At 36.3% G+C, this 24,722-nt stretch overlaps 2 protein-coding genes across 3 annotated transcripts in view; one reads left to right on the top strand and one right to left on the bottom strand.

The window, feature by feature from the left end:
• Positions 1-1,008: 1,008 nt before the first annotated feature.
• LOC127853181 (protein AMN1 homolog) lies at positions 1,009-16,234 on the top strand. Its single transcript, XM_052387441.1, has 7 exons — positions 1,009-1,177; positions 3,316-3,448; positions 4,078-4,228; positions 7,548-7,765; positions 8,459-8,515; positions 13,261-13,372; positions 13,922-16,234. The coding sequence occupies exons 1-7, from the start codon at positions 1,101-1,103 to the stop codon at positions 13,999-14,001; spliced, it is 828 nt and encodes a 275-aa protein (XP_052243401.1). The 5' UTR covers positions 1,009-1,100; the 3' UTR covers positions 14,002-16,234.
• Positions 16,064-24,722, bottom strand: part of LOC127853182 (protein Mis18-alpha-like) — a 14,556-nt gene continuing 5,897 nt past the window's right edge. For both annotated transcript variants that reach the window (XM_052387442.1, XM_052387443.1), the window contains exons 3-5: positions 23,397-23,519; positions 21,048-21,129; positions 16,064-18,382 (exon numbers count right to left, since the gene is read on the bottom strand). In XM_052387442.1, the coding sequence (XP_052243402.1) occupies positions 18,059-18,382; positions 21,048-21,129; positions 23,397-23,519 (529 nt within the window). In that variant the 3' untranslated portion in view covers positions 16,064-18,058. The remainder of the gene's footprint in view (positions 18,383-21,047; positions 21,130-23,396; positions 23,520-24,722) is intronic.

The raw sequence follows: 24,722 nt of genomic DNA, 5'->3' as shown, positions 1-24,722 counted from the left end.
GCTATTAGAACCTTATCGATTTGATTGTGGAACACAATATTTCAAATTAAACCAGTTTAATAGATAACTATTATCTTGTTAAATTGATGCGCATACAGCCATGGATAAAAAAGTTGATAAAGACATTTCAGCAAATTGGCTCCTCCTCGCAGAGGACGATCATTAATTTTAATTACGCACATGTACGCACATGTTTATGTGTAGATTCTTACAGATATAAATCAAGTCTTAATTTAAATAGCAGATCGTACATAACAGTTTCTTTTTCATAAAGTATTAAAGAGATGTCATCCCACAGGCTCGGAAAAACAGATAATAAGCCTGTTTAAACAAAATTTCGTTAAAATGCAATTGATACTTTCTTCGTTACGTATACATAGCTAAATTTACGCTGTAATTTAGAATATGCACTATAATCACAGATGCAACATAGTATATACACAGCAGCGTTAGATTAGAAATGATTTTATTGAAATTATGGTGCGTTCTTCAGATTGCATTCTCCGTTATTTTTGCCAGTTCGTCTTCATTCACATAAAGTTGAAACAGATCGCTAATATCTTGTCGAGGCGGTCCCCGGTCGCGGGCATTCAATCAAGGGTTAAGGGTCCGTCGGCCAAGGTTCCTTCACCTCGTCAAGGGACCTATAAAGGTCCCTGCACCGTCATATTCTCTATCCTCATCTAGTTGTTTTTAAGTCGTTTGAATCTACGTCGTCTTCATATACTTTTTCCGTTGCACCTCAGAGACATTTTTAGGTTATTTATGACATAAGAAATTGTATTTTACCGCAAACGATTTAATACAGGTCCAACTTTAGATTTCCGTTGCACCTCAGAGACATTTTTAGGTTATTTATGACATAAGAAATTGTATTTTACCGCAAACGATTTAATACAGGTCCAACTTTAGAGTCTTCGAACTGCACATTTTGTTGCACTACTGGCTAAGTTGTTATTCCATTCTTTCACATACATTGTTAATGTAATGTAACCGTCGTGGCAGAGATAGATTTGTTGCGGGCGAAATTTGCACCAACACCTACGAACAACAACAACAAAAAATTCTTGCTGAACGATCCGTTGGAAAAAGAAATACAAATGGGATCTGTCGTTCCTTGGAACATGTCAGGCAAATCAGACAAATCTTGTTGCACTGTGACAAAACTACTAGATGGGTAAGACGTTTTATAAGGTTTTCAACGTTTATAGGTACATTTCCGTTAATTATACTACACTACACTATTTATAGAAATGACTGTGGCACAGGTACTTGAAAACAAGTTTGGTCCTTATATATATATAATAAGAGTAAAGGTACCCAACGATGATTTCACAGGTGTATTGAATAACACAATGCAACAGCATAAAAGATCAAACAATGCACACATATGTCGTTGTGGTTGCCAGCAGGAAGCGTCCATCTATGATAAAACACCTTTTATTTGATGAAAATCGTCCAAGTATGTTCAAAACAGCCAAAAGTTTCACAAATAGCACCCCAAAATCAAAGTGTGTAATTCCTGACGTCCAGCTGTCAGTAATTAATGAAGGTGATTTTCGGACGTTTTGTTGCGATTTTGGTATATTGCACATTCGGATTATCCCCCTATTTTGGAACTAAACATTGAATGTAAAAGACTTATTAATGATGTAGAATTAATTTTACAAAACAATTGTTTTGTAAACCGTTTCAAACAAAGACAATAACAAACACATTTTCAACATTTATTTCATTATAATACAACTATCGATAGCAATAAGCGACCACTATCTTGAAGACCACCATGGTGTAAATGCCTGATAAAATCAATAAGTAGACGATAAATCGCTGATAAGGTATTTTAAACAACACTGGTACACACGAGAAGTAGAATCGGATTGTTAATTGGGGGCAATACAGGGATTAGCGGTGGTAAGTGTTAGCGAAACATAGCTTGAAAAGCGAATTTTATTGGGAACCTATAGACCTTACATCGTTTTTTACGAATGTCGGGACAAATCGTCTCATATCGGGACGCCGGGACAAAGGGCCCAAAAGCAGGACTGTCCCGCCGAGATCGGGACGACTGGCATGTATGGATCTGGTCTGTTTGCTTTTGGATTGGGTCCGTTTTATTGCCTTTTTTATATATCAGAAAGTCATAGCTAGGTCAACAACATGCATATGAATGCATAACTTGCTTTTGCGAATCAAGCATCCATTGTGTTGTTGTTTTTTTAAGTAATTTTGTACATTTTTCACAAACCAAATTTTATTGACCAGTCAGTTCGAAGAGATTTTGAAATTGTTTTTATGCCCCCATTTCGAAGAAAAGGTGGTATATAGTTTTCGCACTGTCTGTCGGTCGTTCGGTCGGTCACACTTTGTGTCCGCTCTCTAATTCAAATAGTTTTCATCTGATCTTTACCAAACTTGGTCAGAAGTTGTATCCAGACAATATCTAGGTCAAGTTTGAATATGGGTCATGCCGGGTCAAAAACTAGGTCACGGGGTCACTTAGTGCATTTCAAGGATTAAGCATGGTGTCCGCTCTCAAATTGAAGTAGTTTTCATCTGATCTTTACTAAACTTGGTAAGAAGTTGTATTAAGACAATATCTAGGTCAAGTTCGAATATGGGTCATGCCGGGTCAAAAACTAGGTCACGGGGTCACTTAGTGCATTTCAAGGATTAAGCATGTTGTCCGCTCTCTAGTTTATGTGGCTTTCTGATTTATTTTGATATTCTAAGACATTTTTATGCCCCCGAAGGAGGGCATATAGTGATTGGACTGTCCGTTCGTCTGTCCGTCCGTCTGTCCGTCACACTTTGCGTTTAGATTTCGAAAAATGCTCATAACTTCTATGTCTCTTCAGATAGCAATTTCATATTTTGCATGCATGTGTATATGGACAAGGCCTTTCCATACGCACACAAATTTTGACCCCTGTGACCTTGACCTTGAACTTAGGGTTCGCGTTTAGGTTCGAAATCTGCGTCTAGGATTTGAAAAAACCCTAATAACTTCTACCAAGCGTTTACACAGTTATACTTTTATGTAGTGACAAAGTTACAGTTGGGGGCATCCGTGTCCTGTGGACACATTTCTTGTTTTAATGCTGAAAAATTCTGGATATTTTTTAAGCTTTCACTTCTTATTACCTATTTGGATTTATTCTATTTAAGCACCACAAAAGGTAAAAAATGATAGTGGAAATGAATTATTGAATAATTCCTGCTATCCATGCAAATTATAACTACATGTATTGTAAGCTGAATACCTTTGAAATACATTTTCAAATAAACTTCATCACATTACTATGTTTATTCCAGATGTATTCATACAGTTATATGTAACTGGCCGCAACATGTGGATAATATGGCCAAACTGCCAGCAAATCTGAAAGAGAAGTGCACCCGTATTATGTCACTGCGTGGTCTACTCACTGATGACAATATTGGAAAGGTAAACTAAACAAGTATTGTCAGATGTTCCTTATTCAGACAATACTGGTGTTCACAGTTACATTTAAATATTTATATTTTGTTAGCTGGTCAATTTACCAATATTGTAAAAAACGTTTGTAATATTCATAGTGATGTTTCTTTTTGTTTAGCCATGTACAAGGGACAATGTCATCATGACATTATTGATTATTTTTTAAGTTTATTAAAAAACATCCCTTAATTACACAAAATTGGACAAAAGTAAAAAAAATACATGATCTTTAGGTTCTCCTATCTAGGTACAAAAATACTGGAATCATGAGTGTCTAAAAATGATGTACTGGTATTTAAACAAGAATTCAAGTTATTTGTTGACTTTCCCGTATTAAATCTCATAGACTGGTATGTAAAATCTTAGCATTTTGTTTTGACAGCTATTGATCCTTAGTGCATTTATTAAAGTGACTCTTATTCTCACATTTCTGAGAGTCAGTCAGGTTTGTTTCTATCTTTAAAAAAATATTTTGACTCTGACATTGTAAAACTGAAGAGTAGAAAATGTTATAATCTAAACTTCAAAAAGTCCAAATGATAGCCCAATATAAATCATGATGAAGCCTAGCAGATGTGGCTCATTAAATTTTGTAGATATTACACAGCAAGGTGAAGGTACTGGACTTGTCCGGTTGTGAGTTGTCAGACAGAGGTCTGGCCGCCATACGTACTTGTACACAGCTCCAGAAGCTGGACCTCAATGCCAACAAACGCAGCCAGCCCAGAACCACTATCACTGCAGAAGGTAGTCTAGTGCTGTTATAGGGACTATCTAACATATTGGCTAATTACAATTAAGAAAATGCATTAAATATAAAAATAATGGATGCATTGATGCATTATTTTCAACATTCGTGTCTGGTATAATACAGTAGATTTCGCTTAATTGAATAGCCCATTTGTCATGTCCGAATATTCAATTATCCGGAGTATTCAATTATACGGTATCCGTTATATTCCAATGTTATCACTAACCGGGTGTTATCCTCCTGGAAATTGTGCTTTTCATGCATAATCAAAACATCGTTTAGACACATAAAGCGTTTAAAAAAAGTTAATATTGGAATTAAATATTGAATCCATTAGAAATATAATTTAAATGTTTTGTTGAATTCCCAAATGAGAATACAAATTTTGTAATCCAAAACACACTTTCTAGCTTTAAATAAAACGTCCACATGTATTTTCTTTGAACCCAACAAAAAGCTAGCGAAAACTATGCAGCAATGTACAATGTCACCCCATACGGTGCGTGTAATGGTTTTTCCCATTTTCATTTTATTGCTTACCCAACGCTTACGCTAGCAACTTCTATTGCTCATGTATTGTCCTGGTAAAAAGCGCGCGAAAATTAGCGTGGGTGTATATACACTGTCGAAGGAAAACTTTGTAGCGAATAGAATGCTGTATCTTTGACGTTACGCTCTTTCAGGTAGTTAAGTATTGAAACAGATAATGTACTGTGTACTGATTTAACGGAAAATCTGGTCAATACTGGATTTAATTTTGGTTATTGTGAAAACATGAGCAGCAGTGTTAAGACTGCGATGTTTTGACAAATGTGCGCGTTTGTGATTGTTCGACATCATGTTTAGATATGATTTACTGTGACGCAGTTGTGTAGGTTTATAAACACGAACTGAGAATATAGTGTAACATTCCATCATCTATTGCAAACTGTCGAGCAAGACACGTCAACAGTTTGTTTCTAATCAGCAACACACTCTTTAATTGTTTCTAAGCGACAACAAACTGTTGAAGTGTGTTACTCGACAGTTTGCATTCAAAAGTTTGCACCTGACTGCACACCGGAGACTCCAGTGTTTGCATTGTACTTGCTCGCATACTACACCTGTTAGTCACATGACGCTTGACGGACGCTGCATACATGCATGGTATTAAATGAAAACATAGGCAGTCGATTGAGCGTGTCTGTCAAAATCGTCGATACTATGCGTATCCTTGGAGATTTGTGACATTCTTATCTGGATTATAGTGTGGATTATAGTGTGCAATAGAAAATTGGCTATTCAATAAACCGAAATACGCCATATTTGCTATCAGAATATGTGGAGTTTTTTCAACGGGAAGAGATGCAAATGGTTTGTTTTTTTCAATTTCTATTCAGTTAACTGTAGTATTCGATTATCTGATATTCAAATAAGTGGAATCTACTGTAATTGTTTCAGGCTTTTCCAAATATTAATTTTTATGCCCCCCTTCGAAGAAGAGGGGGTATATTGTTTTGCACATGTCGGTCGGTCGGTCCGTCGGTCGGTCAGTCCGTCTGTCCACCAGATGGTTTCCAAATGATAACTCAAGAACGCTCAGGCCTAGGATCATGAAACTTCATTACCAGGTACATTGATCATGACTGGCATATGACCCCTATTGATTTTCAGGTCACTAGGTAAAAGGTCAAGGTCACAGTGACTCGAAACAGTAAAATGGTTTCTGGATGATAACTCAAGAATGCTTAGGCCTAGGATCATGAAACTTCAGAGGTACATTGATTATGACTGGCAGATGACTCTTATTGATTTTTAGGTCACTAGGTCAAAGGTCAAGGTCACAGTTACTCGAAAAAGTAAAATGGTTTTTGGATGATAACTCAAGAATGCTTACGCCTAAGATCATGAAACTTCATAGGTACATTGATTATGACTGGCAGATAACCCCTATTAATTTTCAGGTCACTAGGTCAAAGGTCAAGGTCACAGTGACTCGAAACAGTAATATGGTTTCCGGATGATAACTCAAGAATAATTAGGCCTAGGATCATGAAACTTCATAGGTACATTGATCATGACTGGCAGATGACCCCTATTGATTTTCATGTCACTAGGTCAAAGGTAAAGGTCACAGTGACAAAAAACGTATTCACACAATGGCTGCCACTACAACTGACAGCCCATATGGAGGGCATGCATGTTTTACAAACAGCCCTTGTTTTTGTAGTAAATATATTTAATTAAATTTGAAAAATAATACAAAGTCTGGGAAAAAGTCTCTTTTACGTATGTTCTATGAACTCAACATAAAGCATTTTTATTTTTTCAAAGGATTCTTTGAAAGTATTTATATATGAAAATAATTTATTTTTGTGTGGTTTAGTCAACTGTATTTTTCTTAAATCAGCAATTTTAGCAACTATCATCAAAACCATAAAACCAATTTAATGATCTTTTATTTTTAAGCTCACCTGAGCACAACGTGCTCATGGTGAGCTTTTGTGATCGCCTTTCGTCCGTCGTCCGCCGTGCGTTGTGCGGCGTCAGCATTTGACTTGTTAACTCTCTAGAGGCCGCATTTATTGTCCAATCGTCATGAAATTTGGTCAGAAGATTGGTCTCAATGATATCTTGGATGAGTTCGAAAATGGTTACGTTTGCTTGAAAAACAGGTCTGCCAAGGGGCGGGGCATATTTCCTTATATGGCTATATATGGCTATAGTAAAACCTTGTTAACACTCTAGAGGCGACATATATTGTCCAGTCTTCATGAAATTTGGTCAGAAGATTGGTCTCAATGATATCTTGGATGAGTTCGAAAATAATCATCTTTGCTGAAAAAAAATGGGGCGGGGCATTTTTCCTAATATGGCTATATATAGTAAAATCTTGTTAACACTCTAGAGGCCACATTAACTGTCCGATCTTCATAAAACTTGGTCAGAAGATTCATCCCGTTATATCTTGGACGAGTTCAAAAATGATTCTGGTTGGTTGAAAAACATGGCTGCCAGGGGGCGGGGCATTTTTCCTTATATGGCTATAGTAAAACCTTGTTAACACTCTAGAGGCCACATTTATTTTCCAATCTTCATGAAACTTGCTCAGAAGATTTGTCCCAATAATATCTTGTTATCTCAGGTGAGCGACTCTGGGCCTTTCAAGCCCTCTTGTCTTAATACAAGAGAAGTAAAAAACAAATGAATAAATAAATTAATGATATTTTTCGTTTAAAGAAAGACTCTTCTTAGCAATAATCCAGTTTAGGCGAACTGCACAGGCTAATCTGGGACGACACTTACCTTTTTCACAGAGTGTGGCTCATATTTCAGGTATCAGCCAGGTGGCCAGGTGCTGTCCTCATCTCCAGACTGTCTACCTCCGTCGTTGTTCCAATGTGTCTGACCAGGCCATAGAGACCATCGCCCGCTGCTGTCCACAGCTGCGTCTCCTCAATGTGTCAGACTGCAGGGACCTGACCAGCCGTGCTTTTGAAGCGCTTGGAGAACATAGCAAGTTTCTGAGAGGAGTTAATGCGTCCCACACACAGGTGCATATAGAATATTATGATTAGTTTGTGTCCTTGAACCTTGTATCAGCCTAGTATGGAAACAGAAAATGCCGGTAGCGAATATGCTTTTTGTACCTACTTAAGATGTTTGTTAATTGAATGAAGTATGAATTGGTTGCAGAAAAAAGTACACGTGTGATCATTAATTTATTTGAACATGATAGTTTTTTAAGTCAAACTGTGCCATATTGAATGTATTTTTCTTTTAATTAATAAAGTCAGGAGCAGTCCTTTATCAAGCACAAACTTGTCTAAATGTGTTTAATTTTGTATGTTGTGTTTTAGGGTAATAATCTGATTGTTTAAACAATTGTCAACAAATGGAAATGCCTTTATATTAAATGTTTTTATTTATCTTGATTGCATGTAAGTCTAAGGCTTATTTAAATGTTTGCAAGTCTGTTTCATGGGAAGAACCAGTACTTGGTATTTTGGGGGAAGATTAAAAAAAAAGTGCTTACATTGGGTATCGAACCCGTGACCTTTTGGTGGATAGGCAGACACCATATCCACTTAGCCACAGGAACTTTTGGACATGTCTTTGGCCTCATATTGACTGATTCTAAGTCTGGCAAAGGATCTAAAAGCACTGTCCTCATAAACCTTTATTATTTTGGCAAAAAATGTTTTATTAAATATATGCCAATTTTGACAGACGTAATTCAACTGCAGATATGTGACAGTGGTGTGTTGAAGATGGTCTCTGGACCCTGTGGGAAAACACTACGGGTAAGCTTTTAAATGTGCCAAGTTATGTAAATTCTGTCTGCCAGGAAACTGTCATACCCTTTTAGTGACAATTCAATAATATCAATGTTTGTTAGATTTTAGATAAAACGTTTAAGTCCCCCTTGCAGTCAGCATAAAAAATATATGTTAATCAGCAGTTGGGTGTATGTGAATACATGCGTCTGTCTGGCCTATTGAGCTTGTCAGAACTTAATCATTTATTATTATGCCCCCCTTCAAAGAAGAGGGGGTATGTTGTTTCGCACATGTCGGTCCGTCCACCGAAGGGTTTCCGGATGATAACTCAAGAATGCTTACGCCTAGTTCATTAAAAAAAATAGCCAATTAAAAGTTCATTATGTGAGAACAAAAGTTAATTCTGTGGGAACAAAAGTTCATTCTGTGGGGAAAAAAGGTAATTCTGTGGGGAACAAAGGTCATTTTATGGGAAAAAGGTCATTCTGTGGGAGAAAAAAGACCATTCTGTGGGGAAAAAAGGTCATTTTGTGGGGGAAAAGGGTCATTCTGTGGCGGAAAAAAGGTCATTCTGTGGGGGGAAAAATGTCATTCTGGGGATACAATATCAATCACTCAAAGGTCTCACTAAAAATGGACTTAATTTAAATTTTAATACAGCTTTTCCAAACGACAACTTTATCATGCAACTTTTATCTTTATTTAAGAGGCATGTCATGTGAAAGACTGAATATTTCTGTCTTAAAGGTAATGGTCACACCTAGAGGACAAATGATAAACCATACAACTAGTCTTAACTGTTACTTTGCCATTTATAAGGTAATTTTTAAAACTTGCCAAAAATATTCAGAGTCTGGACATGGCATGTTACACACAATACTCTTGTCCTTAGCTCAAAGGTCAAGGTCATTCTTTAAGATCACAGAGGTTAAATGTGGGGATGATGTTGCTTTAATGGGCAGTTAGTTGTTAGTCATTTATCAGGGAAATTAACAATAACTTTAAAAAAATGTTCACAATATGGAAACGGCATGTCAAACACAGGGTCTGTGGCCCTTGCTTAAATGTTATGGGCTTTATACAACTTGTGCGATCTGCACCCTCATATTAAAGTCATCAGAAAACTCTCATAAATTATAATAAAATTATTAGCTTGTGCTTTCAATAAGGAAACAATTGTTACAATTAAGGCCTTAATTCAAATATCAAAGATATGAAATGAGAGATTTATTGAAGGTCATACATTAACAATCACTTGAACAAATAAATGCCACATTTATTTTCCGATCTTCAGGAAACTTGCTCAGAAGATTTGTCCCACTGATATCTTGGATGAGTTCAAAAATGGTAACCTTTGTTGAAAAACATGGCTGCCAAGGGGCGGGGCATTTTTCCTTATATGGCTATATATGACTATAGTAAACACTTGTTAACACTCTAGAGGCCACATTTATTGTCCTATCTTCATGAAACTTGGTCAGAAGATTCATCCCAATAATATCTTGGACGAGTTCGAAAATGATGCCGGTTGGTTGAAAAACATGGCTGCCAGGGGGCGTGGCATTTTTAGCTCATCTATTATTTGAAAAAAAAAATGAGCTATTGTCATCACCTTGGCGTCGGCGTCCGGTTAAGTTTCGTGTTTAGGTCCACTTTTCTCAGAAAGTATCAATGCTATTGCATTCAAACTTGGTACACTTACTTACTATCATGAGGGGACTGGGCAGGCAAAGTTAGATAACTCTGGCGTGCATTTTGACAGAATTATGGGCCCTTTTTGTACTTAGAAAATTGAAAATTTTGGTTAAGTTTTGTGTTTAGGTCCATTTTATTCCTACAGTATCAAAGCTATTGCTTTCATACTTGCAACACTTACTAACTATCATAAGGGGACTGTCCAGGCAAAGTAATGTAACTCTGACTGGCATTTTGACAGAAATATGTGCCCTTTTTATACTTAGAAAACTGAAAATTTGGTTAAGTTTTGTGTTTAGGTACACTTTATTCCTACAGTATCAAAGCTTTTGCTTTCATACTTGCAACACTTATTAACTATCATAAGGGGACGGTGCAGGCAAAGTTATGTAACTCTGACTGGCATTTGGATGGAATTATGGGCCCTTTATACTTAGAAAATTGAAAATTTTGTTAAGTTTTGTGTTTTGGTCCACTTGCCCTCTAAACTATCATAGATATTGCTTTCATACGTGGAACACTCGCAAACTATCATAAGGGTACAGTAAAAGGACAAGTTGCATAACTCTGGTTGTCATTTTTACTGAATTATGGCCCTTTTTTGACTTAGTAACTTTGAATATATGGTTAAATTTTGTGTTTCGATCCACTTCTAAAGTATCAAGGCTATTGCTTTCAAACTTCAAATACTTTCATGCTATCATGAGGTTACTGTACCTGGCAAGTTGAATTTTACCTTGACCTTTCGAATGACCATGACTCTCAAGGTCAAATTATTAAATTTTGCTAAAAATGCCATAACTTCTTTATTTATGATTAGATTTGATTGATACTTTGACAAAACTACTCTTACCTGACATACCACAATAGACTCCACCCAAACCATCCCCCGTGCCCTCCCCCCTCCCCACCCGAATCACCCCCCCCCCCCCCCTTAATTAATTTTTTTTTTTTTTTTTAAGATCATCTCACAAATGACCACCACACCCTCACACTATTCTATACCCCACCCCCACCCACCCCCCCCCCAAATTGTTTTTTTTAAACGGTTAAAAAAAAACAAATATTTATTTTTATTATTTTATGTTTGAAATACCGTCCAACCATCGCACCCAAGAATACCACCCCCCCCCCCCCGAATTCCCCCCCCCTAATTTTATTATTTTTATTTTTTTAAGATCATCTCACAAATGACCACCACACCCTCACACTATACTATACCCCACCCACCCCACCCCACCCAATTTTTTTTTTTGAAACGGTTAAAAAACACAAATATTTATTTTTATTATTTAATGTTTGAAATACCATTGAACCATCCCACCCAAGAATACCCCCCCACCCCCCCCCCCTCCCACACCCCACCCCCGAATTCCCCCCCCCTTTTTTTTTTTTTTTTTAAGATCATCTCACAAATGACCACCACACCCTCACACTATACTATACCCCACCCCACCCCACCCCCCCCCCATTTTTTTTTTTTTGAAACGTTAAAAAAACACAAATATTTATTTTTATTATTTTATGTTTAAAATACCGCCCAACCATCGCACCCAAGAATACTCCCCCCCCTCCTCCCACCCCCCGAATTCCCCCCCCCCCTATTATATATTTTTTTTTAAATCATCTCACAAATGACCACCACACCCTCACACTATACCCCCCCCCCCCCCCCAAATTTTTGTTTTTTTGAAACGGTTAAAAAACACAAATATTTATTTTTATTATTTTATGTTTGAAATACCGTCCAACCATCGCACCCAAGAACCCCCCCCCTCCCCCTCCGAATTTTTTTTTTTTGCATTTTTTTTCCGCATGTTTGGAAGATAATGTAATAAATGTCCGCGCCCCCACACTATACACCCCTCTTCGCTCCACCCCTCCCTCCTTTGTGATTGAAAATGAGAGTCCCTTCACTTTTAAAAAGAAAATAGATGAGCGGTCTGCACCCGCAAGGCGGTGCTCTTGTTCCTTATATGGCTATAGTTAAACCTTGTTAACACTCTAGAGGCCACATTTATTGTCCAATCTTGATGAAATAAGGTCAGATTTGTTTTAATGATATCTTGGATGAGTTCGAAAATGGTTATGTTTGCTTGAAAAACATTTCCGCCAAGGGGCGGGGCATTTTTGCTTATATGGCTATATAAGGCTATAGTAAAATCTTGTTAACACTCTAGAGGCAACATTTATAGTCCGATCTTCATGAAACTCAGTCAGAAAATTCATCCCAATAATATCTTGGACGAGTTAAAAAATGAGGTCGGTTGGTTGAAAAATATGGCCACCTCGGGGCGGGGCTATTTTCCTTTAAATGTCTATAGTAAAACCTTGTTAACACTCTAGAGGTCACATTTATTTTCCGATCATCATGAAACGTGGTCAGAAGATTTGTCCCAATGATATCTTGGATGAGTTCGAAAATGGTTTTGGTTGCTTTAAAAACATGGCCACCAGGGGGGGGGGGGGCATTTTTCCTTATATGGCTATAGTAAAACCTTGTTAGCACTCTAGAGGCCACATTTATTGTCCAATCTTCATGAAATTTGGTCAGAAGATTGGTCTCAATGATATGTTGGATGAGATCGAAAAGAATTATGCTTATTTGCTTGAAAAAAATGGCTTTCAAGGGGCGGGGCATTTTTCCTTGTATGGCTTTAGTAAAATCTTGTTAACACTCTAGAGGCCACATTTACTGTCCGATTTTCATGAAACTTGGTCAGAAGATTCATCGCGATAATATCTTGGAAGAGTTAAAAAATGATGCTGGTTGGTTGAAAAACATGGCTGCCAGGGGGCGGGGCATTTTTCCTTATATGGCTATAGTAAAACCTTGTTAACACTCTAGAGGCCACATTTATTTTCCGATCTTCCTGAAACTTGGTCAAAAGATTTGTCCCAATAATATCTTGTTATCTCAGGTGAGCGACTTATCAAAATGTGGACATAAGAAAAAGTTATACAAAAATACCAGCCCTCCAAAACCAAAACGTAATTTTTTTAGACCTGTGCCCGTTATGTACATTTAGTCTTGACTGAAAGGACTGGGAATTGTACAGTGACATACTTTTTAGGAACTGGATATCAGTGGCTGTGAACGGGTGACAGATGATGCGGTTGAGGCAGTGCTGCAGTTCTGTCCACAGATTGACATTTTCCTGTTCCATGGCTGCAGGAACATCACAGGTAACAGAAGGATTTGTTTGTAGGCCAGGTTGGACAATTTTGGCCATTCAGATGGGCTACCTTTACAGTATTGATATAATAAAGCTGTTCATAGCTATATGAGACTGTCATGCGAATTACACGGCTCATATGCTAGTAAATAGCCCTTTGATGGAATTTGAAATCTTTCACATGTGTATAATAAATATTCTTTTATGGTAACAGCATTACACATGATCAAAAGCAGGAATATGAATGGGTGCTGGGAAAACATAATTGCACAAATTAAGCCTTAGTCAGTCAGATCGTGTTAGAAATGAAAATTAGAAATGTTTGTCTCTGTTGATCAGCAAATAGACAGCCAAGTTGTTCTGTTGTCTTAAGTTTTATTTATTGGGCAATAACAACAATTTATTAAAATTATTTTTGAATGCCATTAATTTACTTGAACCTTCTGATAACAAGTTTATCGGTAAATCATCAACACATTGTCCATTACTGCCAGCATTATACTACCTGGATGTATTCCTGTCACTGCCTCTAGACCGGTGTTTGTACCATGTTTTCCAGAGCAAAGCCGTCAGGCCCTTGAGGACCTCACCATGTCAAGGTCATCTCCCATGAAGCAGGTCACATGGACCATCTACTGACCAGCACAGGCATACGAACCTCTCTCTGGGAAAATGGGATTTAATGCATGTGCGTGAAGTGTCGTCCCAGATAAGCATGTGCAGTTATAACTATATTATTGCTAAGACACTTCCTTTAACCCCTTGCATGCTGGGAAATTTGTCGTCTGCTAAAATGTTGTCTGCTAAATTTCTAAAATTAGCATTTTCTTTGATTTTTTTTCAAAGAATATTATCAGAATAGCAAACAGTTTGGATCCTGATGAGACGCCACGTTCTGTGGCGTCTCATCTGGATCCAAACTGTTTGCAAAGGCCTTCAAAATTCGGTTCCCGCACTGAAAGGGTTAATCACAGTAGAAATGATAAGTTTTGTCTCTGCTTTGTCTGTGTGGACTCCACAGGCTTACAGTATCTTGAAGGCCACTTTACGCGCAAGAATTAAGCGAAGTTTTCCCAGAACCTTACTAATACCGGTATATACAAACTGTGATATCTCATGTCCTTGGCTTTAAGTCTTCTCAGTTTGCTGTGATAGTTCATACAACTGTGATAACATTCCAATTATCTGCTGATATTAATCATTTCATCTAAATTTATGCGCGTAAAAGATTTTTATGCAAAAAAGCTAAGCATGAAATATACTTTGACTTCTTTGACTATTATATAAAGGTTTTCTGTAAGGAGCTCTACAGGTATGGGCTTCCTCTACAACGGATTCAAATCACTGTTGATAAGGAAGTCTAGATTGAATTTTGTTCAGGATACCAGATGAAATGATAAGTTCCGCCGGTTTGTTTGTTTATTTGACTGTTGGTTGGTTTTTGGAGTATATAATCCTCATTATGCAGTTCTGTAACCTGCAATTACACTTATTTGAAATGGAAATGTATGATTTTGTTTTCACTTGTAATATATAAGTGTTTAATTATTATTAGCATAATGATTGATGTGGTATTTGTTATATGTGCTATTTCCAACACACCCAAAAATAAATTTTTATACTGATGTGAAATAGACATGTCTGTCAATGATTGATGCCATATTTAATCTATGCACAAATGTATTTATTTTAATAATAAATACCATAAAACATTTTATGCTTAAGATAATCCACTGTCCATGTTTGTTCATTTCCTATAAATGTATAAAAAATAATAGCTGATTGTTCCGTCACCATAATATTTTGTAATAATGCGATAGTTCCAAACCAATCATATAACGTTAAATACTATATACATTACTTTGTGATCACATCCATTTAACATGACCTTTTGATACATGTAGTCTAGTAAAGTATCAAATGGTTAAGACTTGACAATGTACAAATCATCATTAAATTTCTGTTCTGTTCTTCTATACTGTTATAAATAATCCAACGGTTGCTAAGGTAAAGGATTGATTAGGCAAACAGAGTTGGCACTGTTATAAATGATGCAATTATTTCTAAGGCAGACAGTGTTGGCGCTTACATATGATCCAATTATTGCTAAAATGAACATTTTCGGCACTTTAATCACACTTATAAATGATCCAACGATTGCTAAGATAAACCGTGTTCACTGTTGCCGCTGTTGTAAATGATCCAATTATTGCTTGGGCGAACGGTGTTGTCCAAGTTATAAATGATAAAATGATTTATAAGGCAAACAGTGTTGGCACTGTTGTAATTGATTCAATAACATGACTGATATCAACACTAAATTATTTTTATAGATGTTTTTTTTTCCAAATTTCTGAAGATATGAAATGAAGGTACTCCGTAAATACTAGCGTAACAAAAATCAGTTAAACATTTCATGGCATCTATGGATCAGAATCATTGGTGAGTTTGCTGTCGTAAGCTGTACAACAACAATTTTGCAACATGACGCACAATAGGAAAATGTATGGCACTTATAATACTTTGGCTCAAACTATTGATTAGATCTAAAGACAAATCAATTGTATACAGATTTAATGAATGAGTATCAATAATTACATTGTTACGCACCATGCTATATCTGCTGTTATTTTCTTCTTGAGCAGCCCAAAAATGTCAACAATTTAAGTGTCAGTCTGGCCAATCCAAGCAAACACAGTAATTGTAACAATTATTTTATTACTTTAATCAATCAAATAAAACTTTTGTAATTGCCTTGAATTTTTTGACATATTAATTATGATAATAAAGATACCATGTGCAACATCATCGCCTGGAAAGAAAAAAAATTAACACTGAAATATCAACAAACATGATTAAAAGATACCAGTTATGAACACGTGTTATTTCTGTTAGTGAAGAATGCCCCCAAATATGCATTTTGATAAATAAAAAGAAAATGCAGTGTTATATCCGGATTTTTTATGATCCCAATGAGGGTTCATGATTAGTATGTATTTCTATTTTGTTAATGTTCAACCATGTGCACAAGCTTTCTGAAGGACCCTCCAACGAACATGTGTGTATCTTTCATGAAGATAGGCCAAAAACTTTAAACAATATGTAAAATATACACAACTTGAAATAATTTGTATAATTAGCTCAAATGACAAATGTGTGCAATAAAGCAAAACTTTTAAAATAGTTTTGGCAGAGGACCACTGAATAAACACGGGTGTGAAATTATATAAAACATCTAATCATAGGTTTAGAAAAAAGTTGTCAAAGACATTTCTTTTTTTAGCTATGGCAAGCATATCGTGCAGTATAAAGGAACAATATAGGGATAATATACGTTTTCGAGGGTATGATCATCTGCGGGCGCTCGAAAAATCCGTTCCTGGAACGGATTTTGAGAGCGCCCGCAGATGATCATGTCCGAGAAAATGTGTATTTTCGCTATTATTTCATAAACAAATCACACATACAAAAATAATTTTAAATAACAGTGAAAACAATATGTTTTGTTCATTCGACATCGACAAAATAATTTGATTATTTCACTACAGTTCAAGGTTGTGTTTTACATATGCCTCACTCAGTCATCATCCGAAATGATGAGGCTTTACCTTCGGATAGGCAGTTTTCAATTTAAAATGTGTTTAAACAGTGGATTAATGCAAAGTTGAAATGCAGCCACGCAAAGTAAGAAATGAGGAATTATTTTGGAATTTACAGTAGGAACGTTGAAGGTACATCAACACTTACATTTACAGCATAGTCTTTTGAAAGTGTTGAGTAAATAACCTTAAGTTCATTGACGTTGCCAATAAAATAAAGCTGTTGTCAAGAGAGTGCAGATGGTATAACTTGAAAAGAGGATTGAAATAGTCATTATCCCTGCATGCATGAAGAAACTGGTGCTTATTCAGTTCCCCATTTATGCTTGGAAAGCCGTCGAAGGCTGGAGAAGGGAAGTAACTGCGCGTGGACCAGATTATGGATATGAAAAACACATAACAGAGCTTGAATGGCACGTGAATTGCATTGTTAATACACGATTTCGCCCGTTCAAGCCCTCCTTTTGCAAAGTTTCTGCACCCCGCCACAGGGCATTATAGATAGAGTTTATGCAATAATAGGCTAATATTTGGTAAAAGTAAATCCAAGGAACATTTGTGTCAACTAGTATTAAAATTGGCCAAGAACTTATAAAGAAAATATGTCCAAAATGCAAAGTTTAAATAACAGTTCAACACTTTCACATACATTGTTTACCACCTTCTGTCCGCCCAATCAACCACCTGGACTTTGCTAATCTATACTTTTGAAATCTCTAAAGATACCTGTTTCTTTACTTGATGTCAAAATATTAAGAAACACACAAAAGATCGCTAAATTATTTTTATGAACATAATCAATTTATTCAATTGAAATAGGGTAATTCTTGCACGGGAAAATTAATTTATTGGCGTGCGGGGACGCCAATTATGTCCATATTAAAGATTTATGGTGCTTGTACACTTAAGTTATACTCATAACAAAAAGCTAGACAGAGGGGATTAACATATCCCTATGAAATCCCTCCTGGGGAATAAAAAGTATTAACAGTTTCAAAAGACAACTATAAACTTTATCAACAGTATCCCTGTATGCCTCTGAACACCTTTCTTGGGCATTAAAACATTATCAACAGTTTCAGAAAACAGAGCAAATGTCAAGCCATTCGCTTTCTCTTGAATCGTTTACTTGAATCCTCAGAATCTGAGGTCAGCATGGCAGCTGAATTCTTCGAGTCCTGAAGAGTGACTGCCCTTGAATAGCCTGCATAGTTGCGCAAGCCTGCATCAGACTGAATCATTCCACCATCGGAATGGGCACCAACGTCTGTGGAAGATACACTGTCAGTTTCTACGCATTCTGAAAGCGCGTTTTCCTGGCTTGTTCTGCAGGGAAGCTGACTTTTACGCTTTGACGGAGACAACACTAGGGCTTCGATCTCCTTTAAACGTCTCTCGAGATTCTCTAGCATGGACTGAGTCTGCAAAAATATGGATGCAAGTATATATCCCAGATTTCGATCTCCTTTAAACGTCTCTCGAGTTTCTCTAACATGGACTGGGTCAACAAATATGGATGCAAGTATATATCCCAGATTTTAAGTGTTTTATTTTACTGGATTTTAATTTCAAAATAGTATATATTTGACAACATTGGACGAGTTTAATAAATATGGCATGGAAACCCATTGGTGTAAGACTCTTAACAAACGATTTTGAATGAAGATACACTTACTCCATAAAAACATACAGATAAATCCTAACAGTTGTTAACTACTACTTCTTATTTGACTTTAACTTTGTCATTTTGCCAAATGATTGGTCAGTCATAGAAACAAGAGGGCCACAGGCCCTAGGTCGCACATCTGACACTTCAGGGAACTTAACTGTTTTGAGCAGCTTTTATGATGTTTCCAAAACAATTTTCGAACTTGCCTGAGATATCATTAGATCAAATTGATCTGAGCAAGTTTCATGATGATTGGACAAAATGTGCAACTTCCAAAGTGCTCACAGTGTTTCACTATAGCCGTATAAAGACATTTACATTCTCCTGGTAGCGTTGTTTTTCAAAAGCCCACAAATATTTTCAAACCAAGCATTTACACAAATTAAACAAGTTCCCTCAGGGTCTGGCAAATTTTAATCCAGGTGGTATGCTTGTAAAAACTTAGTAGGAGACCAAAATTTGATTTTACATGCCAAATACCAAACATCTTTGGCTTGCGTTTTATTTGGATATTTTCTTTTTGGTCTTTGCTTTATACTTATAATGGAAACAAGTAATCCCCCCAAGGTAGCTTTGATCCCAATGACATGATTTTAACAAACTTAATAGAGGACCACCATACAAGTTTACATGCTAAATACCAAGCATGTGCCATGCGGTTTTAGAAGAAAATATATTTTTATAGTTTAGACTATATACACAGAAGGGAAACGGGTTTCCTACAGGGAAGAGCCAATTTTTACCTCATCAGCATAATTTGAACAAATTTGATAGAGAACCACCATATGATTCCAAAAATCAAAGCTCTGTTCCTTGTCACTTTTGAGGAAAAGATACTTAAAGTTTTCACTACATACAAATATGCAGATAAGTAGCTCTCAACAGGACCAATGTTTAACCCAAGGACAAGATTTGAACAAAATTGGTAGAAGAGCAGGACCAAATTCAAATACAAGGGTAACAAGTGACCCCAAGGGCCATGCCAGTTTCACCACAAGTGCATGCATGATTTGAACAAACTTGGTAGAGTTAAACATATTTCTTAGTCAAAAGCATTATTTCACTTGTTTAAACATATTCAATACACTCTTTTTTTTATACATGTCAGAGCACTATTTGTTAAGGTTAGCTCAAAAAGAGAAAACAAGTTTCCTTAAATATGTTTAAAAAAGTATACATACTGCTTGGATAATATTGATCAACAATTGTTCACCAGATAGAGGACATTGAACTAAATGTGCACTTGACAAATACAGTAAGAATTGCTTTTGTTTACAACAATAAAATCACCTCCAATGTCAAAGAAAACAATGCGCAAACACAGAAATAGAAGAGACAAACCCAAACGTCCACAATTTTTTTTTATAGAAAATGTTAGATGCAGAAACTAATAAAAAAAATGTATATTTGTAAACAAAATCACTTTTTTTTGCATGTTGAAGGTAAAAACACAAAACTGGAATCTAAAAGGATATAGATTCTTTCAAACCATGAAAGTACATTCTTCATATGTTAACTTTTATAGAGATCTTAAAGAATTCCAGTTCTATTAAGTTTGGCTACAGGCAACTGAGCAGCTTTTATATGGTGAAAAACACAATTGACTTATGAAAGACATTTATACAACAAGAGGGCCTGAAAGGCCCAAGGTATCCTCCGCAACATATGCTTTGTTTGAGGATGGGTGCAAATTGGACAGATGAACATAATGATAGTTGGACGGACGGAAGACAATAACACAAAACTAAGACAAAGGAAGGCTGTTTTTAACAGATGGTGTACAATGCCATTTGGCGTGCATCATCCTCTTATGCATATATATACTCATACCAAGTTTAAATGAAATATGCCAAAGCGCTTCCAAGTTATGGCTCCGGACACAAAAGTGCCTATAGTAAAAAGCATTTTTTCAAGATACAAAGGGCCATAAGTCTGTTTTTAACAGATGGTGTACAATGCCATTTGGCGTGCATCATCCTCTTATGCATATATATACTTATACCAAGTTTAAATGAAATCCACCAAAAAACTTCCAAGATATGGCTCCGGACACAAAAGTGCCGGACGGATGGACAGCCGGACGGACAACGCCAAAACAATATCCCTCCGCCTCTGGCGGGGGATAAAAATGGAAATTATGCAATCTAGAATTCCTCAATCCATAGCACAGTAACAGACCAAACACAGACCAGGAAATAAAAAAAACAGGACTATTAATCAACATCTCAACCACAGTAGCCAAGACTTGATTTTTATGCACCTTTTGTATAGAGGTCACAGACTTTTTCACAGAAAGTCTTGGGTCCCAGCCCAAAATATTAGGCACCAATGGCGCACGGGCTCCTTCTTATTTATATCTCTGCAAACACCCACTAGAACTCCCTGCATGCCAAGTTTATGGTTAGCAACATTCTCACCTTCTGTATTCGCTCATCCAGTGCCTTGTTGGTCAGGTCTCTACCTGTAGACCCAGGGACTGCAGTACTGCCAACCTCATAGCTGGAAATATATTCATTATATACTTTGGAATTATTGAATCTTTTAAAAGAACTTCATAGCTAGAAACGTGTTCAATTATATACTTAATACTTTTTCAATTATATACTTAATACTTTTCAATTATATACTTAATACTTATTTTATTATTTATTATAATAATGCAAATCATTATTTTTTGTGTGACATTACGTTTCCTTGATTTTGCGGGTAGATCGATCTACAAATTTAAGATACCAAAAAAAATTATTACCAATGGGTTTAAGTATTGAACTAACTAAGGCACAAAAGACATTAATATCAAGGGTTAACCCCATGAGTTAATGAAGTGATGACAGGCTTATATGGTGTGGGTTAAAGAGGGGTATCCCATCTAATTTTGTTACAAATTTTACGTTAAAACATTTGCCATAAACTGTCAGTTCACTTAATGTTTAACTTGTGTGCACAGCAAAACAATGAATACCTGGTTATTTCTTTACTAACAAGATATGTGTTTGTCAGAAACACTATGTCCCCTTCTGCGCCGCTTTGAAGCTATATATTTGACCTTGAAGGATGACCTTGACCTTTCACCACTCAAAATGTGCAGCTCTAGAGATACACATGCATGCCAAATATGAATTTGCTATCTTCAATATTGCAAAAGTTATGGCAAAATGTTTAAAGTTGGAGCAAACAAACACACAAACCAACAGACAGGGCAAAAACAATATGTCCCCCACTATACTCCGAAAAGGCCCAAGTCTCATGAAATGGAATTGGGACTAATTCAGTAATAAAGCCATGAATAATAATATATTTCAGCTGTTTCCCTTAATTGCACAATGATACAGGCAAGTGAATAACACAATAAATGTACAGTTTATTTGATTTAAAAATTAATATGAACCAGTCTACAAACTGACAGGTTGAAAGCTTATAGAAAGTGAAAGCGTCTGAACTTGTTTTTGTTTCAAAACCTTCACTAATAATCGGTATGTCTTCACCCAAAGCCCATGTCACCAGTCAAATGTACTGTATTATGTCAGAATTATAGTCCTTTGCAATATTTTATGGGGCTTAATATAGATATATATTCATCTACATGGAAATGTCTATGCCAAATTTGCGGATTTGTGGCCATTGGTTAATTTAGCAAATAGCAGAGTAAGCGTTGCTAACCTGTTAAGTTGGAAGATGGCAGAATGAGCCATGCTAACCTGTAAAGTTGGTAGATGGCAGAGTGAGCCATGCTAGTTGATTGAGCCATGCTTCAGGGCTCGAAATTAACACTCGCACATTCGCAAAATGCGAGTGAAAAATACTGATTGCGAGTTAAGTTTTAAGTCACTAGTATTTTTGTGCGAGTAAAGAAATAGTGGGAAAAAAACTAGTAATATAAATGCACTCGACGTCATGAACGCTAAACCGTAGGTCAATTTATAGAACGTCTGAATACCTGTATGCGGAAGCGCGCACCATGTATGTAGACTGCTATACTTATAGTACAGATACGCGGATAGTATTGGTACAAAGAACGTGAAACAGTTATTGAACTTGAAAAGACATGTCGTCGAAGCCAAACATAATTAGTTTCTTTTTGCCTACAGACGGAAATAAAAATACGAAAGATAAAACAAAGTTAACAGTCGATTTGTATTTTGGTGACGTCGCACTCAACACACGATATCATAGCTGATTTTTTTCAATATTTGAAAACCCATTAAAAATATCCCAAACTGACACTTAAACTTTGTTTTCTGATTGAACACGACACACTTATATTTGAAAACAATACCCTTATAGTCCAAGGAACTGATATCTTTGTATGATTGCAGAAATAAAATGTGTATGTTAAGTACTTTTTATTTTGTTTTAATAGTACTAAATTAATGTCCAAACCTTTTTTATGTTTCCTGCAAAATTTGCGAGACTGTTTTTGATTTTGCGAGTGGGTATTAAAGCTGCTCGCAATGTTTTGCAAGTAGAAAAAAAAGTTAATTTCGAGCCCTGATGCTTACCTGTTTAGTTGCAGATGGCAGAGTGAGCCATGCTAACCTGTTAAAGTGGTAGATGGCAGAGTGAGCCATACTAACCTGTTAAGTTGGTAGATGGCAGAGTGAGCCACACTAGTTGAGTGAGCCATGTTAACCTGTTTAGTTGCAGATGGCAAAGTGAACCATTCTCACCTATTTAGTTTGCAGATGGCAAAGTGAGCCATGCTAACCTGTTAGTTGGCAGAGTGAGCCATGCTAACCAGTTTAGTTGGCAGAGTGAGCCATGCTAACCTGTTTAGTTTTTCCACATAGAATGTGAATCCTCCACGGAGATGATCCAGCTCTGGGGTTGATGCCACATACTTCTTCCCTAACACTGTCTCACACCCCATACAGTACACCATGTGGAAATTGCTGAAATACACTTCACAATATGAAATATGCTAAAAAATAATACACACAAGATAGACGAATACATCTAAACTCCATATGGTATTACACACTAATAACAAAATACAGAACCTTCATATGTGAAGTTTGTAGAATATTAGTAAGGGTGTTTTTTTGCTGTGCATGTTTGGACTGAACTTGTAGAAATGTACCACAGAATTTGACTAAACTTGATTTTATTGTGCCAATCATTAGAAAGACAAACACAGTGTTACAATACATATCTGGATATCTTACAAGTGGATTACCAATTTACCAGTTATATCTTCTGATCTTAAAATGCACAACCTATCTTTTTTTTTAAATCATGGCATTATTACCAGTGCCATATTATAGAATAAATATCAACGTTTAGTTTAACAATAGTGCAATTCTAATTATGGTTTAAACCATTGAAAACAACAGAGAAATCCTATTTGTCTGCTCATAAAGGTAAAAATCCAGACTAGAGAATTGTGTTACCATTCATTCTTGAATAAGAAGATTGTTTGTCATAAGATGAGATGTCAAGTTAGAAAGGGGAAATTGTTGCAAAATCAAATTGGTTAAAAAAATGTATACAATAATTATTTATGTAAAACTTGAGTATATTTAGTAAATATTTTCTCAAAGAATTATTTTGTATAAGTTATAACAGCAAGAAATATTGTTATTGAGACTGTTCTTCGCTAAAACTGCTGCTTATAGGTCGCCGTTGTGTAATGGATATGGTGTCCGCCTAGCGACCGGGAGGTCACGGGTTCGATCCCCACCATGGGAGCGTTCTTTAGATCTCCCCAAAAGACAACAAGTACTGGTTCTAGGCCCAGGAAACGGACTCGAGAGCGTTTATATAAGCCTTAGGCTTTCGATGCAATCGAGCTAAAACAAATAGGTTTAAACTAAAACTGCTGCATTGGGTTTAAATAGTTTGCAGAAAAATCATTAAGGTGATACATGTAGGTTTGGACAATGCAATTAACGTAAATGGATTTGGTCATTCATTCTTACCGGTATATTAGACAAAAACATACATGTACAGCGTTTTCATTAGGATATTTTGTAGCAGGCTTTTCAGTTATTTGAGGAGGCCAACTTGTGCGAGCATCGAAGGTGCTAGTTGCTTGGGGGGTTCGCTCCCCCTGAATTTTCTTTAAATAAAGGTGCCGAATCGTGGCCTCTGAGCGA

This window comes from Dreissena polymorpha, chromosome 12, assembly GCF_020536995.1.
Source record: "Dreissena polymorpha isolate Duluth1 chromosome 12, UMN_Dpol_1.0, whole genome shotgun sequence".
NCBI lineage: Eukaryota > Metazoa > Mollusca > Bivalvia > Myida > Dreissenidae > Dreissena > Dreissena polymorpha.
This window is presented reverse-complemented; position numbering and strand designations above follow the sequence as displayed.